The 14567-nt window shown below is 34.6% G+C and overlaps 1 protein-coding gene across 6 annotated transcripts; it reads right to left on the bottom strand.

Annotated features, from left to right (window-relative positions):
* Nucleotides 1-640: 640 nt before the first annotated feature.
* Nucleotides 641-14567, bottom strand: LOC132598592 (CLP protease regulatory subunit CLPX2, mitochondrial). 6 transcript variants are annotated; one of them, XR_009566603.1, is made up of 17 exons: nt 13779-14566; nt 13292-13353; nt 12397-12509; nt 12020-12099; nt 11045-11095; nt 10652-10726; nt 10498-10575; nt 10270-10326; nt 9763-9833; nt 9576-9675; nt 9324-9428; nt 8350-8412; nt 8119-8241; nt 7340-7498; nt 4010-4148; nt 1062-1173; nt 647-957 (listed from the first exon to the last, which is right to left on the bottom strand). XR_009566603.1 is itself a non-coding variant. In XM_060311557.1 (16 exons), the coding sequence occupies exons 1-15, from the start codon at nt 14433-14435 to the stop codon at nt 4056-4058; spliced, it is 1887 nt and encodes a 628-aa protein (XP_060167540.1). In that variant the 5' UTR covers nt 14436-14566; the 3' UTR covers nt 641-1173; nt 4010-4055. The 6 variants fall into 6 exon arrangements, 4 of the variants coding, with proteins under 4 accessions (XP_060167540.1, XP_060167541.1, XP_060167543.1 ...); XM_060311557.1 differs by having other exon boundaries at nt 641-1173; XM_060311558.1 differs by lacking the exon at nt 1062-1173 and having other exon boundaries at nt 654-957.

Here is a 14567-nt window from a genome sequence, read left to right as displayed (position 1 = left end):
CATTTTCAAAAATAAGTTTTATTTTACCTTTTTCATATTTTTCTTGATAAGGGCCTTTTAAAAGTTATTAATGAAAAATTACATGTGGTTGACTATACTCCCCCGATCCAAAATAATTGAGGTTTTAGACTTGAACATGTGGATTAAGGAATTTACTTACTTTTAAAAATTAAGAGGTGTATTGACTAAAATATCCTTAATTAAGAGGGGCTTTGAAACTATAACAAGCATTAAATTTGTTCATTGAATTAAGAATATGTCAAGAGTAAATTCAAAAAAAAGGAACAAAATACCTTCTTGATAAACTAAAACGTCAATTATTTTGAAAAGGAATAAAATACCTTCTTGTCAAGGGTAATTCATGCATGTATGCATGACTAAAGTGCAGGCATATTTGAAGAAAAAAAAAACGTGTTAAATGAGTTTGTTAAATTTGTTGTGTTTTTGACAGATTGATGATTAGAATTTGTTTTTTATGATATATGAAACTTATGTTTTAAATTTGAGCTTATTTATAGTAGATTTGGGTGTTAAATCGTGTGTTGCATTAGTGAAATTCAAATAACAAAATTATTATTTTTTGGAAAAAGACATGATGTAGTCACCTGCCCAAAAGGCCTCATTTTAAGATAATACCCCGAAATAGCCCCTAGGCCTAAAATAAAGACAGGCCCTAGCCATAATCTACTTTCTCGCTTTCTCCTATGTTTCATCCACCTCTCACTTTCTCCTATGTTTCATCCACCTCTCACTTTCTCCTCTCCTCTAGGTGCCTTGCCAATGTAAAACACCAATGCTTTCTTAATTCCACCCGCCTTCCGATTTCCAATCGGCTTATCGATACCAGTCGCCTTCTAGTAACCAGTTCTGGGAGCTCGATTTGGGCGTGAACTGTCAGATATTTCAGATCTCGAGGTGAAAAGAAATACCGTTCTTTCTCTCCATACAATGTCAAATCTGAAACACAAACACATAATTTGATTAAATTCAAATTCACAACTTCAAAATTTGAACCATTCAATTCTACTCCATTAACAAAGGTGGAGGAGAAAAATATTTACCTGGAAGATCCCGCGGGTCAAACTTGTAAAGGTCAATTTCAGCTAGAATTGGTATGGCGATTGGTTGCGAGGTGCATTTTCGGCATAAATACATATCTAACCGCAAAGTTTACTGTAAAACCATATTGTTATATATATCCACTCAATTTTTCTCTTCCAAATCAATACATATGTTAGTATGTTCTATGTTAATCTGAGTTTTCTGTAGAAAGTGGTATTACCTAAATATCCCAAAACATTGTAATATGTGTATAATAATCATATAATATATGTATGATTAGTGAGTATACGTTGATTATATATTTATTAAACACAAATCTATATATAATATAAAGCTAGGCATAGACAAGGTGATGTGGCACCTCTCTATGGCCTAGAATGCTATTTATCTTTTCTCTCATTTTTTTGGATTTTCTTTCATTTTAAAATCAATATGCTATCTACTAAATAATTCAAAACCCACTCTCTTAATTCTCTTAATTATTTTAATACACCTTTACCTCCACCTCTCTATCCGTTTGTTTTCGTTAGCTGTCATTGTAACTGTTTTCTTTTTTAATTCTTAATCAATAGAGCATAAGATCAATTCTTCTGCTATTTAAGTTGGACAAAAGAACGTTGCAAATGATCTTCCACTTGCATTTTGTTCATCCAATTAAATTCTTGCATATGATAGTCATATTTTGTTCTTTAATTCTGCCAACGATTTGAGGGAGTAATATTATTTTCTGCTGGATTATTTTGTTTCCCTACATTGTTGTTTTGTTTGTAATATAATTAGTTTGATTTGTTTTATTACAGATCTTTCTGTTTATTTTTTGTGCTATTGCAAATTTTGATTGTTGCATTTTTTCCCCGTTCCATGCTCTAGCAAAAGTATAGGAACTATGATTCAATTAAATATGCTTCAATTTTCTTCTACCATTTATCAAAATTAATATTATGTACCCGATTTTTTTTTTCTATTTTGTCCGCTTATAGGATGAAGAAGTTTCCTTGAGTTCTTAGGTAATTCAAGCAGAAGTAAAATATAGACGGAAGAGACAAGGTAAATACGAAGTCGTTTGTGTAATGTTATAATCTCAAATAGTCACAAATGCAATTCCATACTTCATTTTCGTCTTTATGTAGATTTGCGGTAATTTAATGTTCAAAAGGAAGAAGGAAGATAAAAGGTGGTTGTAGCAATGGAAGGTTGTAAAATCTGCTTATTTCAATCATTATGGTGTATCCTTTAACTATTAGTAGTTATTCTTTTTCCAAAATACTCCGTCGCTCTTTGAAAAACTAAAATCACAATCAGACCATTTAATTTGGTAGTACATATATTTTGCTGAAATAATTTCTTTGTTCTGTCATAGGTGATAAGTTTTAATATATTTTAGGTTTAAGTGATGGTTTAATAGAATAGTGATTATTTATGATTTTATCTTCTAAAAATATTTAATTGAAATAAATAAATAAAAACTTAAACTTTTTAGTTTTGTTTAAGAAACTAATCCAAATAATTGTATTCTCAAAATTGTTATAAACTAAAAGTACAAGACAACAAGAGTATCCCACGGTGACAACCGACAAACATGTTCTGGTGTGAGAGATATAAATGAATAATGAAAACTCAAATATTTTTGAGTGTTGAATTGTTTAAGAAGTATTTTTGTATATGCAATAAAATAATTGTAATTATATATTGAATTTACATTGCTCTCCTCCACTTGGGCATAGACAAATTTGACATTTTTATGGAAAATGAGCGGGTAGGGAATTAAGAAGGAAAATGAAAAACATAGAGAAAAAATAAAAGGAAAACTGATAGGACTAAATATATACGAGATTCTTACGATTTGACTCAGTGAATTTCATATTATATTTTTTCAGTTTTACTTTATTTTTACCTTTCATTCTTCTTTTGTTGTTGTTATTATTAGTTTAGAATGAAAAATAGAGAAAAATATAAAAGTAAGTGTCAAAAAATAAATTAACATAAAATGTTAAATTTGATCTTTTAGATCTGAAGCCAACAAAAGTTTTTAGATAAAAAAATGTCTATAAAACTTATATGTACGTATACTTTTTCATTTCTCTATTTTAAAAAATTTGATAATGGAAAAAACTCAGTTCATCTAAATCTACTTTTTAATAAAGAATATTATACCACCAAAAGATGTGGGGTAGCCGATAGACTGCTCCTCCCTTAAGCAGAGTTTCAGGTTCGAGCTCTGGATATGAAAAAAATCCTTGCTAGGGAGCGCTTTTCCCCGAATGGGGCCTTACGCAGCTTAATCAAACTCCAATATAAATACCGAACACTCGACGAGAAACCAAAAAAAAAGAATATTATAACTTTTAAATAATTTTGAGAAAATTTATAATTAGATCAGTTATATCCTTTACATATTAATGTCGTAGTTGTACCGCGCGAAGCGCGGGCTACTTCACTAGTTATACAATAATGATGCAAATGTATGATACATTTTCTATACATATACTGCGGGTATACATATTCTATATAACAATGATACATTTTCTACACATATATAGTAGTGACACATATACAACAATGATACAATTTAGATACATATGCTGAAATTAGCTGAAAAATGACTAGAAAATTAAAATATTTTGAAAAGGCTAAAAAATGCGTTTAAGATTCTTGGGCCACTAGGAGTCAATAGTTTCACCTGAACAACCATTTGTGTCCTTTTCCCATATTTTTTATTCAACCACACATTTTTGAAATTTCAGCCCGTCTTTGCATGTATTTCATTCATGTATGACTGAGGTGCAGACATACATGAAAAAAAATATTTTTGAAAAAAATATTTAGACACATAACTGAATTTTTTGCCTATTTTACATGTACTTCAGTCATGTACAATTAAAAGTTAGGCTTACATAAAAAAAATTCAAAAATACATGACTGAAATTTGAACCAATTTTATACGCACCTCAATAAAAATGTCTGAATTTTGCCTTCGCAAACCATACATAACATTAGGTGAAAATGTTTGATGTTTGGCTTTCACAAGGCCACACTTTCAGGCTCGAATGTCTGAAATCACCAAGCTTCAGGTGCGAAATGGGTACCTGTGCAAAAAAAGTTAAAATAACATAAGGCGAGTATTTTTGAAATGACGTGATCAAAATTTAGTATTTGCGCCCTGCAGCCCTGAATTAGTCGAGTCCAAATATTGTATTGTCAACTTGAATTCTCCCGATAATATAAAGCCTTTTACTTAAACAACCAAACTTTAACTTTAAAACATATTTTCAAGCTAATAATATGTACAAAAAAAGGTCAAAAGCTAGTGATTCAGGTACAACGTTTTAAACTTACAAAGACTATGGTGAATTTATCCTGTCATTTGTAACATAGTTGTTGATTTATGGAGTTTTAACAAAAATGCCAACAGAGGAGCGCTTCAAGGAGATTTCTTTGACATGAATCTACATTTATTTTGTTAACTTGAGTTCTTTCGAACAATATAACTTTTCTTAACTAACCACAATATAACTTGAAGACCTATTTTAAACTAATCTATACTAAGAAAATTAAGTATTAGTAATTTAGGTACATCGTTTTAAATGTTAGGAAGGCTAAAATGAATTTGTGCTGTTACTCGTAATATATAAGTTGATGATGTATATTAACTGAAATGCTATAGAAGGGAACTTCAAGCAGATAAGTGACCGCATACAAGTTAGAGGCCATTATCAATACTTGATAAGTTTAGTCCACTAAGCAAATCAACTCAACTTAAAATATCTAAACCAATTGATCTTTATCATACTAGATATAAGTGAGTAGTTTCAAGTTGAAACTGATTCCAAGTTGTCCCCAAAAACTGATGAGCTATCATACCTTTAATAAATAGATAAATAGATTCTGTATTAGTTGTCATCTAGGAGTAACATTTTTTTTAATATCAAGTATATTATACTAATTAATCTCAAAAGAATTTAAGACAATCGAATAACTTAAGTAATTAGAAACAAAGTCAGAAATTACAAAAACCATTCAAGGACTTTCATGAGACATGATCACTTCCTATATTGAGCTACAAAATAAGATCAACATTCGTCTTTTTCACAACTCAAACACAGTGTTCAATAATATTTATGTGATTTTTAAATTTAAAAATTGTATACTCATTGATTCATGTCGTAAGCCGTAATCCATTCGTAACATTCTAAACATATATAAATATAAATTCCAAAAAGATTGCCAAATCTAGAAGAAGAAATAACGTTTCTTCTAAAATCGACAAGTAACAAGAATGTACGGAGCAAATATAGAGTTCAATAATACTACATAAAAGGAATGAAATAAGACACAACAACTCTCAGGTGCGATTCACTAGATTTGTAGCTCAATTAGGAAAATAACTCAACGGCTCGCCCCAACCTCAACTCATGTATATGAAACATGAGAGGAAATTAGATGAGTTCACCAATTAAGCAAACAATAACATGCATGGCGTCAAGTAAATGTACCCACACCCGTAATAATCAAACTTATATCCAATAGTTCAAAACCTGTAATGTCCTTATATCGTAAGTATCTTTAATTCATATTAGTTCTTTATCCTCTTTATGACCAAGGGAGTGAACCTGCTAACTTAGCTCTCTTTATCTTTGATCAGAAGGCCAACTCCAACTTGTACGCTCCATACTCAAATATGGTAAGAAGTTTTCCAATTGATGATGTGCTCGATACAAGAGAAACAAGAATGAAATTAACCCTGCTATAACAAGACACATAATCATGACATTGGTCTACCTTCGAGAAGCTCGATATCGTATTTTACAATATTGTCCCTTCAGGTCAACAAATAACACCTCTAACTGGGAAAAGATTATTATAACCGAACTTGGACTCAGCTCGTGCACTCATTCCCCGGTATTGAAAAGTTCAAGGTAGGAACTCTTGAGCGAGTATTTTCATGAATAAACTTGACTGTCATAACCACAGGTTTGATTAATCTCATAAGAGGAGCATTGATCTTCTATTATGATTGGAAAATGCCATGTCCAACCTATGCAAATACAACTATTTCCTGTTGCTTCAGAGAAGAAATAGAGGGCGAGGATATCAAAGCAAACCTCACCTTACCATCCATTACAAGATAGAATCTCTTGTTCACATGGTAAACAAGAGATATCTTCCCTTTTTTAGGGAGTACACCCCTTAACAGTCTCAAATTTAAATCAACCAACCCCGCGCCTTCAAATAGAACCTCTACTAAGAATGAAAAAGAACTGCATAATTTTTAGCATCGTCCTGGAAGTCAATATGGATTAGATCGGGTGTCCAGGGGAAGAGGCTATGGAACTTATATAAACTCAATCGGAGATTAGAAAAATCTGGGTTTACAAAAAGCCTTTTTTTTTTTAAGAACAAGGAACCCCAACTAGCTTTGCACGTTTGATAATTACTTTATATACAAGAATCATGCAAACGAAAACTGAAGAAACAGACCATTAAAATTACTAGCTCAAGGCTCTTGCCAGTGCCTCAGACTCCGAGTCCAAGTCTTCTTTTGTAGCTTCCTTCTTTTCCTGAAAAAAATTAGCTAAATCACTCGAGAAATCTACAGTTTGCAATCCTTCTAGAGAGCATGGAAAATCTTAAGCAACCAGTTCTTTGATTCACACATTTCTCCACCTCTTGGCCAATAGTATGTTCATACAAATATATACAAATGACAATGATATTCATATTTAATTGTCGAGGGTCTTTACTTTTGATTATAGACAAAATATATAATATCTATGCAAATCATTCACCTCTCAATTCCATACTTGATCGTTGAAGAAATCAAGGTGGAAGAGAGATTTGGTTATAAGGGGCAACACAAACTTCTTAAAAGTTTACGCTCGGAAGAAAAGTGAATTTCTCGAGGTTCAAATCCCAGGCTGAGGTGGGTGGTTAATTATCTTTCCTCATACAACTCTTTTTTCGGTCTCTTTTCAAATGAAGAGAGAAACAAGTTTCCCTTGGATGATTAAAAAGAACAAGAGAGAGCAAACTGTTCACATCACTCGCCCATCAAACACAAAAACTACAGGTGACACACAGAGAAGATAAATTGTAATAAAATTTGCTGAATGGAACATCTAAATCAGCTTGAATTTTATTTCTAGATTATTATGGTCAATCCCAGACAAGCATTTTGATAATTGGTAGGGACTGCCTCTGGCAGATAATCAGATATATAATGCGACGGGCTGATAGCAAGTTGTCTTAGAATGCTTATCATCTATGGAAGGAGACATACCATTGTCATTGTTGATCCAGTAGGACAGGAAAGATTCTCCAGCCCACTGCTACCACGAAGAACTTTTGCTCCACATCCAGCTGTATCAGCTGTTCCGACAGCCTCTTCATCAACCAAGACAACCTCTACAGAGTCCCCGCCTGGCTTGCTGTCGGGAACCTGTGCACAATATTCCAGGATATGGTTTATGAGAATAGCTGTGACATGCACAAAGGATCCTCCGAGTGCCATGTGGCCGAAAAAGAACAAGGATCACAAGAGCTGTGCAAAGATATCGATTTTTAAACAGACAGTATGCATTGAAATCAGAGGCAGACTTGACAAAAGAACCATGTTTCACTGAGGCACCATTTGGGAATGTGACGCGTTTGAACACGAAAAAAACAATTCTTCACGTATTTGCTACATTATCAAAATAACATTTAATCATAAAGGTTTGATTGGAAAAGCACATTGATAGAGCTTTTGGAGCTTTTAAACCCACTACTGGGCCAAAATTTTAGGCACATTCCGAAAGAGACAGGTAAAGATCATGTTTAGGTTCATTTTGGAAATTTGGTGCGAAGTTCTTTATAAGATAGCTATGTCAACCACTCATGGAATGCTCACGTACAGTTTTTAAAAGTAATACTTAAAGCAGGTATTTCAAACTTTCAAATAAAAAGGTGATATATCTCCTCCCTTGAGTAGCCTCAATGTGATAGAGTAAAATGGTCAGATATTTTTCCAAGTTCTTCCACAATTAATGCCAAAAAGAATATTGTGGTGCCGTGTAATACCTCATACATGGCTTCAGTCAGAATACTTTCTAGTATAGATCTTAAGCCTCGTGCACCAGTGTTTTTGGCAATGGCTTTCTCAGCAATAAGTCGAAGTGCATTCTTGGTAAACTGTAATTTGACCTGTAAAATGAAAACAAATCACTTCGATGTAAATAACTGATTTTGACCCAGTGCATCAGAATGAAGTATCAAACGTCAGAGCTAAACAGCGCTGAACTAAAAGCTTACATTATTCAAGTTGAACATTTGCTTGTATTGCTTGCAAAGAGCATTTTTGGGTTCCGTGAGAACCTGCAGAGCAAAAATAAGGATCCACAAGCAAAAGGAAAAAAAAGGAGGTAAGAAACAATATGAAAGGTGAAAAGCAAAAGGGAACATCAACTTCAAATATTCTCGTTCATCTTAAAGCAGCCAATATTTTTTTTTTCTCCTTTCCCTGTTAGTCCAAAAGGCATAAACAAAATAATTTCCAAATGCATGCAAATTGAAACTCAAAAGACTTCTCACAACAGGTGTAAATGATGTTTACAAACACACAGCCAGACACTTTTCTTTTTTCTTTAGTTGGTTGGCTTCTCTATCCATGTTTTAACCTACTATTGTGATATTAAAGCATTTAACTAGGTCAAGGTACTTAAATCAGATATTTAATTACGAACTACAAGTTCGAGAGTACTTCTGATCTAGACTATAAATGCAATATATCCGAAAGAATGGAGGTTTATTTGAAGAAGTTTAATAATGTAACTGTTGGCACGCGGCAACAGCAACTCAAGTTCCAATTCTAGAGGCACAAAGATGATTTTACTGATGTCAACATGGAAAAAGGATCAAAGAAAGAGAGAAAAGGCAAATATCGGAAGAGCGTACCCTTTGATAGGACATATTGAGTTTACAATTCTTCCCTTCTTAATGAGCTAAGAGTCCACGATAGCACCTAAAGCAAAATGAGAAACTCCCAAAATTCCCCATTCAATCAATCAATCAAAACCACATTTAAGAATTGGAGCGTAATTCACTCTGGTTGGGCCCATTCAATTAGAACTTCATCAACGCATACTATGAGGGTTCATCATAGTAAGACTATTTTTAAGTTGGTCATCAACCTCCTAAGCACAGGTGAAGTTCCAAGAAAGCCAATAAAAGCAGGAAAACGTGAAACTAGAAACTATATCATCAAAAAGCCAAAAGAATACACATACCTGAACAAGCTGATCCTCATCCAGTGAAGATAAACTCACTAAAACTGGGAACCGCCCCACAAATTCAGGAATGAGTCCATATGCAGTGAGATCATCGCTTTCTACCTAGATATAGAAACAATGTCAAACAAGTGCTTCCGATGCATTTGGTTTCTAGAATTCACAAGAATAAGGAGTCACGAAATCATTAGATCTACAAGATAGTGATTCCGAAAAGAAAACTACGCCCAAGAGTCACAGGGATCTCCTCACAGATTCCAACAGTGATGATGTGACTACAGCATCAGTTATACCACCAACTCTCATGTTAGTTCGAACAGGTGCTCCAAATCCAATCGAAGAATCCTGTCGTCTGGAGGAAAACAAATGACAAGTTGAAACATAATATATCACTTAACCAAAATGCGTTCCATGAAATTAATTGAGTTTGACAGATTACCTTTCTGAAATTGTCTTCTCTAAACCAACAAAAGCTCCACCACAGATAAAAAGGATATCTTTAGTATCTATCTGCAAATAAGTATATGGAGAAATATAAAGAGCAGTCAGCATCTGGAAAGAACAGTGACGAGTTATTGAACAAGTAACGTCCAGCTAGTTACTACATTACATCCTTCGTAAATGATTGCTCAAGGCATATAAACCAGTATTTGACTTGACTTCCCCCCCTCCCAACATATGTGTAGTTTAGCTGAAGACGTCCTGTTTCTTTTTTATGATGAATAGGTCAGTGTCTGACATCTGATTTCCTTGACCAAACCACCTTTCCCAGTAAAGATTTTTTTTCCACCCCCAGCTTAAGCAAATTGATTTTAAAAAGCACTAAACTATATTACCATCCAAAAGCAAGTAGTAAGTGCTTTTCCCCATAAAACTGTTAAGCCAACAATTTTTTATTTTTTTTAAAAAAAAGTAGATAAAAGAGGCTTTACTAGATTCAGCATACCTGAAGAGTATCGCCACGTGGATGTTTCCGTGCTCTATTGTCAGGTACACTTACAATCTGAAGAAGAAATAAAGATAAACTGAGCAAATAAGATATTGATTTTCAAACAATGCTTCAAAGAGAACAGATTTGAAGTCAAGGAACTACAGACATGAATCAGTAAGCATGTTTACAAGAATAATAGGCAACTGGAAAGAACAGATGAAATAATTTGCAATAAATACTCACAGTTCCTTCAAGCATCTTCAGCAGCGCCTGTTGGACGCCCTCCCCCGATACATCTCTGCCAATGTTCAGGCTCTCAGCCTATACAGTTGACTGATGAGAATGATTACTTTAAAATCAATTATCCAAATTCATAAAGTAGAGAATGGGTTTTGACCTTTTTGGTTATTTTATCAACTTCATCTATGTAGACAACCCCTCGCTGAGCTGTTTCGACATCAAAGTCAGCAGCCTAAAAAGTGAAAACAAACATGAACACCAATATTGAGAACAGTTGAACTTTGTCCAACTTGCCAGTATCTTTTTTGCAATGTTGCTGGAAAGGGGAAACAAGAAAACTAAATATTTTGGATCCTTTCTCTTGTTTAGTAAAACCACAAGCCCACGCGTCAGACCCTTTTTATTTTTATTTTATAAGGACCATTTCTTATCTTAAACTCCCAATTTCACCACCCTACTCGGAAATACCATTAATAAAAGAGCTAACTAAGCAGGTCGGACATGAATTGAATGAAAAAAACTTCGGACGCTATAAAAGTGTCATCCATACCTCGAGTAATTTGTACAATACAGATTCCACATCCTCGCCAACATAACCAGCCTACAGAGAGAGAGAGAGAGAGAGAAGTACTCATTATTTTAATGATATTAATATAACTAATAAAAAGGTAAAATAAACTAAAATTCCAGTTCACTTCCCTCGAGAAGCAGGTTTACTTAGAGATGGTCTACACTTATATGAAACAACTACAGTCAGAAAGCATAAGGCACCACAGCTCAACGGTATGGCAAGACACAAGTAAATTCAATCGACTGCCGTAACCAATCTCATATATTTTAAAATGCAAGCACAAATGTATCTGACAATTTTCTGATCACTACTGAATTAGATGTGTGTGTGGCAATCGGAGAAGTAGACTACATTTTATAGTTATCGAACCAAAGTTTAAGCACTTTGAAATACTTGTATCAAAGAAGCTAAGGAATTATCAGGAATCTCTCCTTTCTACCTCTTTGAGACGTATTTGAGCTGAAATGATTAGGTCTTAGAATATACTAGAAGTGAAATGGTGCATCCCTGAATCCCCCAAAGAGCTACTGTTATACTGGAACGGAAGAGACCTCCACAAAGCTGCAAAGTCGCTCTGTACACCAGAGCAGAAACCATAGGGTGGATCGTATGGAGAGAAAGAAATCAGCGATATTTTTAAGGTAAACAAGGGAACATTTGCAGACAAAAACACAGATGTATGTTTATTAGCTTTTTGGTGCAAAAAAAGTAGTTGTACGGGAGATGCAGATCTATTGATTTCCTTAGTACACTCCATGTGCAATGAGTGAGTTAAGTTTAATCTGTCCTTTCCGAAGCACGCGGTTGACAAAGGCATGAGTTCAAACATCTTTTATTTTTTATTGTTGAGTTCTTCATAAGTGGAAAAGTACACAACTTAGAGCTATTTCAGGAACAAAGGGAAAATGAAATAGCACTGACTCGACTTGATGCGAAAAATGATTGCAAACCTACCTGTGTTAAAGATGTTGCGTCCGCAATTACAAAAGGAACATTGATGAGACGAGCTAGCGTCTTCGCAAGTAATGTTTTCCCTGTCCTTTCATTCGCAGAAAAACAAGTTAGAACACAACGACCAATAAAGTCTATTGAAACTAAGATTCTTATGGATAGATGAACCAGATATCATTTCTTTTAATAAGGTAAATAATTTGTTAATGGTGGAAAAAATTTCTGTAAAAAGGTACTAAATGAAAAAGTACAGAATGTACAACATAATATGGTTCCCTACGAACTGGCACCCAATCTTCTATACGAAATGAAACTTCATTGGTGCACCCAGAAACTAGGAATGAGGGACTATTCCTCAAACTAGAAATCAGATATCATACCTGAGCCAGTGGGGCCCATCAATAAAACATTGCTCTTCTCTAACTCGACTGAATCATTATCAATATTTTCCAGCTCATCTCTGACTTCACCAGAATCTGAATCTGAATCTGACCTGACATTGACATCGGTACTATTAGTTATTGATGGATCCTAATAGCCTCTGGTACTATCAGTGACCAAAACCATTTCAACGGTGCTAAGGATGAGAAATTACAACAGATCTAGGTGAAGCAAGATGACAGCAGTCAACCAAGCTATTGGACGATGTCAGATGCGGAATGTAAATAGTTCCATCTTCCATGCTACGGTTGTGAAAGCAATAATGAACACGGTCCATTCTGATGCTCAACTACTGAAAATAGTACTGTAAAACTCCTCTCTTGCATATTTGTACTAGAATTAGACATAGCCAAAGAAGAAAACCACCTTCGAAGTGGAGGAAGCATGTCCTATTCTCATGACACCTCTTTGTTGAAAGACTGGGTTTCTTCCTCCCTTTGTATTCTAATTCCTTATTATTAGATAATTCTTGTCTTTTTTCCTAAAGATGAAAACAAAATTCCTTATGCTCATTTGTGATCAGATGAAGCTGGTCATAGTCTAATCTGGCCTCTGAAAGTGTTCTATGCGTTAATGCTTTACCAAGTCCTTTTACTTTTCACAATTTTAATAGCATCATGAAGAGGTTTCTGGTCACAAGATTGGAGCATCTAAGGAGAAATCAAAATAGCTCTTGAAATTGCTCGAGACAAGTAAAATACAACCAGCTAAAGTAAACAAGTATTTAGATGGGATGGCCTATCAAAGGATCAAACTTTCCACTAAGGTAACACATCTTCACAAGTACACATGTTAGCAGAATGATATGTCATTTGTAAGAACATGTTTACTCACTTTTTATTCAAAGAGGAATGGTAAATTCGTTTATAATGGTTGTAAACTGCGACAGAAAGCACCTGCAAAACGTAGAATATCAAGTCAGTAAGACCAAAGTTGAATACCCCAGCAGAAACAAAGACTTACAACTTGTTTGGATGGTCTTACCTATTGTATTGTATTGTGTTGTTAGTTTGAATACAATGTTTGTTTTAATTGTTATCTTAACATTATTGTATCGTATCGTTAAATCCATCTTTATGTAAATACCGACTTTGTGTGATGGCGTCGTTACCTTATTTCTTTTTCTCATTTTGTCTTTACATCTTATTTTATTCCTTATACTACCTTTTTATAGTAGCTCTACCCCGTACCTTAATCCTTCGAAATTGTTGATGTGTGATATTATGTAACGGCGGGAAACAATACAATCTATCCGAACGTTGTATTCATCAAAACAATACAGTATAATACGAAACAATCATCCAAAGAGAGTGTTACTAACCTTCTTGGCTCTCTCTTGCCCAATAACAAACTGATCAAGCCCTTTACATATCTCCTTTGGTGTAAGTAACTCTTCCATTTTCGCCTCCGAATCCTTGGTTTCGGTTGCACAACTACCTTGCCCACCATCATCACTACCACCACTGGTCCCACCACTATAAGACCTCAACTTTTCCCAAATCTTACCATCACTTTTCCCACAACTCCCTTCATCATCACTCTCTTTTTCACCTCCTTTAACCCTACCAATCTCAATAAAAGTCCCTTGCAAAGGCTGTAATTTAAACGGCCTGAAGTAAAACGCTGTCCTGCAATGAGGACACAAATTCACCGCCTGGTAAATCCCCGTCTCCCCGGCCGTTATCGATAACGGCCTGTTGGAGAATAGCACATTCATTTGCTTCGAACAACGGGGACAGTTAACCTCTGATTTTATGAGATCGTAACTGTCGGAACTTCCCTCCCATTTATGCCTAAACCCTAACCCTAACCCTAATCTAGAACCTTCGAATTTAAACCCTAAAGGTGAGGGTTTTGGTTTAGGTTTGAGAGAAGGAGAAGTGGAGGAATGGAATTTGGAAGAGGATAGGGAAAAAAGAGATGTTCTGAAAGTGAAAGTGTGGGGTTTTGATTTGTAGATTCTGAATATGGCAGACATTTGTTACTCTCTGAGTTCAGTCGCTAGCATTTCAATGGAGGTTTGAATTGATGTGGAGGCGTTGGGGAAGAAAATGGGGCATCCAGTACCCGGCCCAAGTCTAGAGTCTATGGGCCGATAGGAATCCATCGT

Source organism: Lycium barbarum, chromosome 6 (genome assembly GCF_019175385.1).
Source record: "Lycium barbarum isolate Lr01 chromosome 6, ASM1917538v2, whole genome shotgun sequence".
Lineage (NCBI taxonomy): Eukaryota > Viridiplantae > Streptophyta > Magnoliopsida > Solanales > Solanaceae > Lycium > Lycium barbarum.
The sequence above is the reverse complement of the archived record's forward strand: the minus strand, read 5'-3'. Positions and strand labels throughout refer to the sequence as shown.

Coding starts and splice junctions, on each gene's coding strand:
- LOC132598592 (XM_060311557.1), bottom strand. CDS start 14,435: ATGTCTGCCATATTCAGAATCTACAAATCAAAACCCCACACTTTCACT. Junction 12,100..12,396: donor GATGGGCCCCACTGGCTCAG/GTATGATATCTG, acceptor ATGAAAGGACAG/GGAAAACATTACTTGCGAAG. Junction 7,499..8,118: donor TGACTGAAGCCATGTATGAG/GTATTACACGGC, acceptor TATTGTGCACAG/GTTCCCGACAGCAAGCCAGG.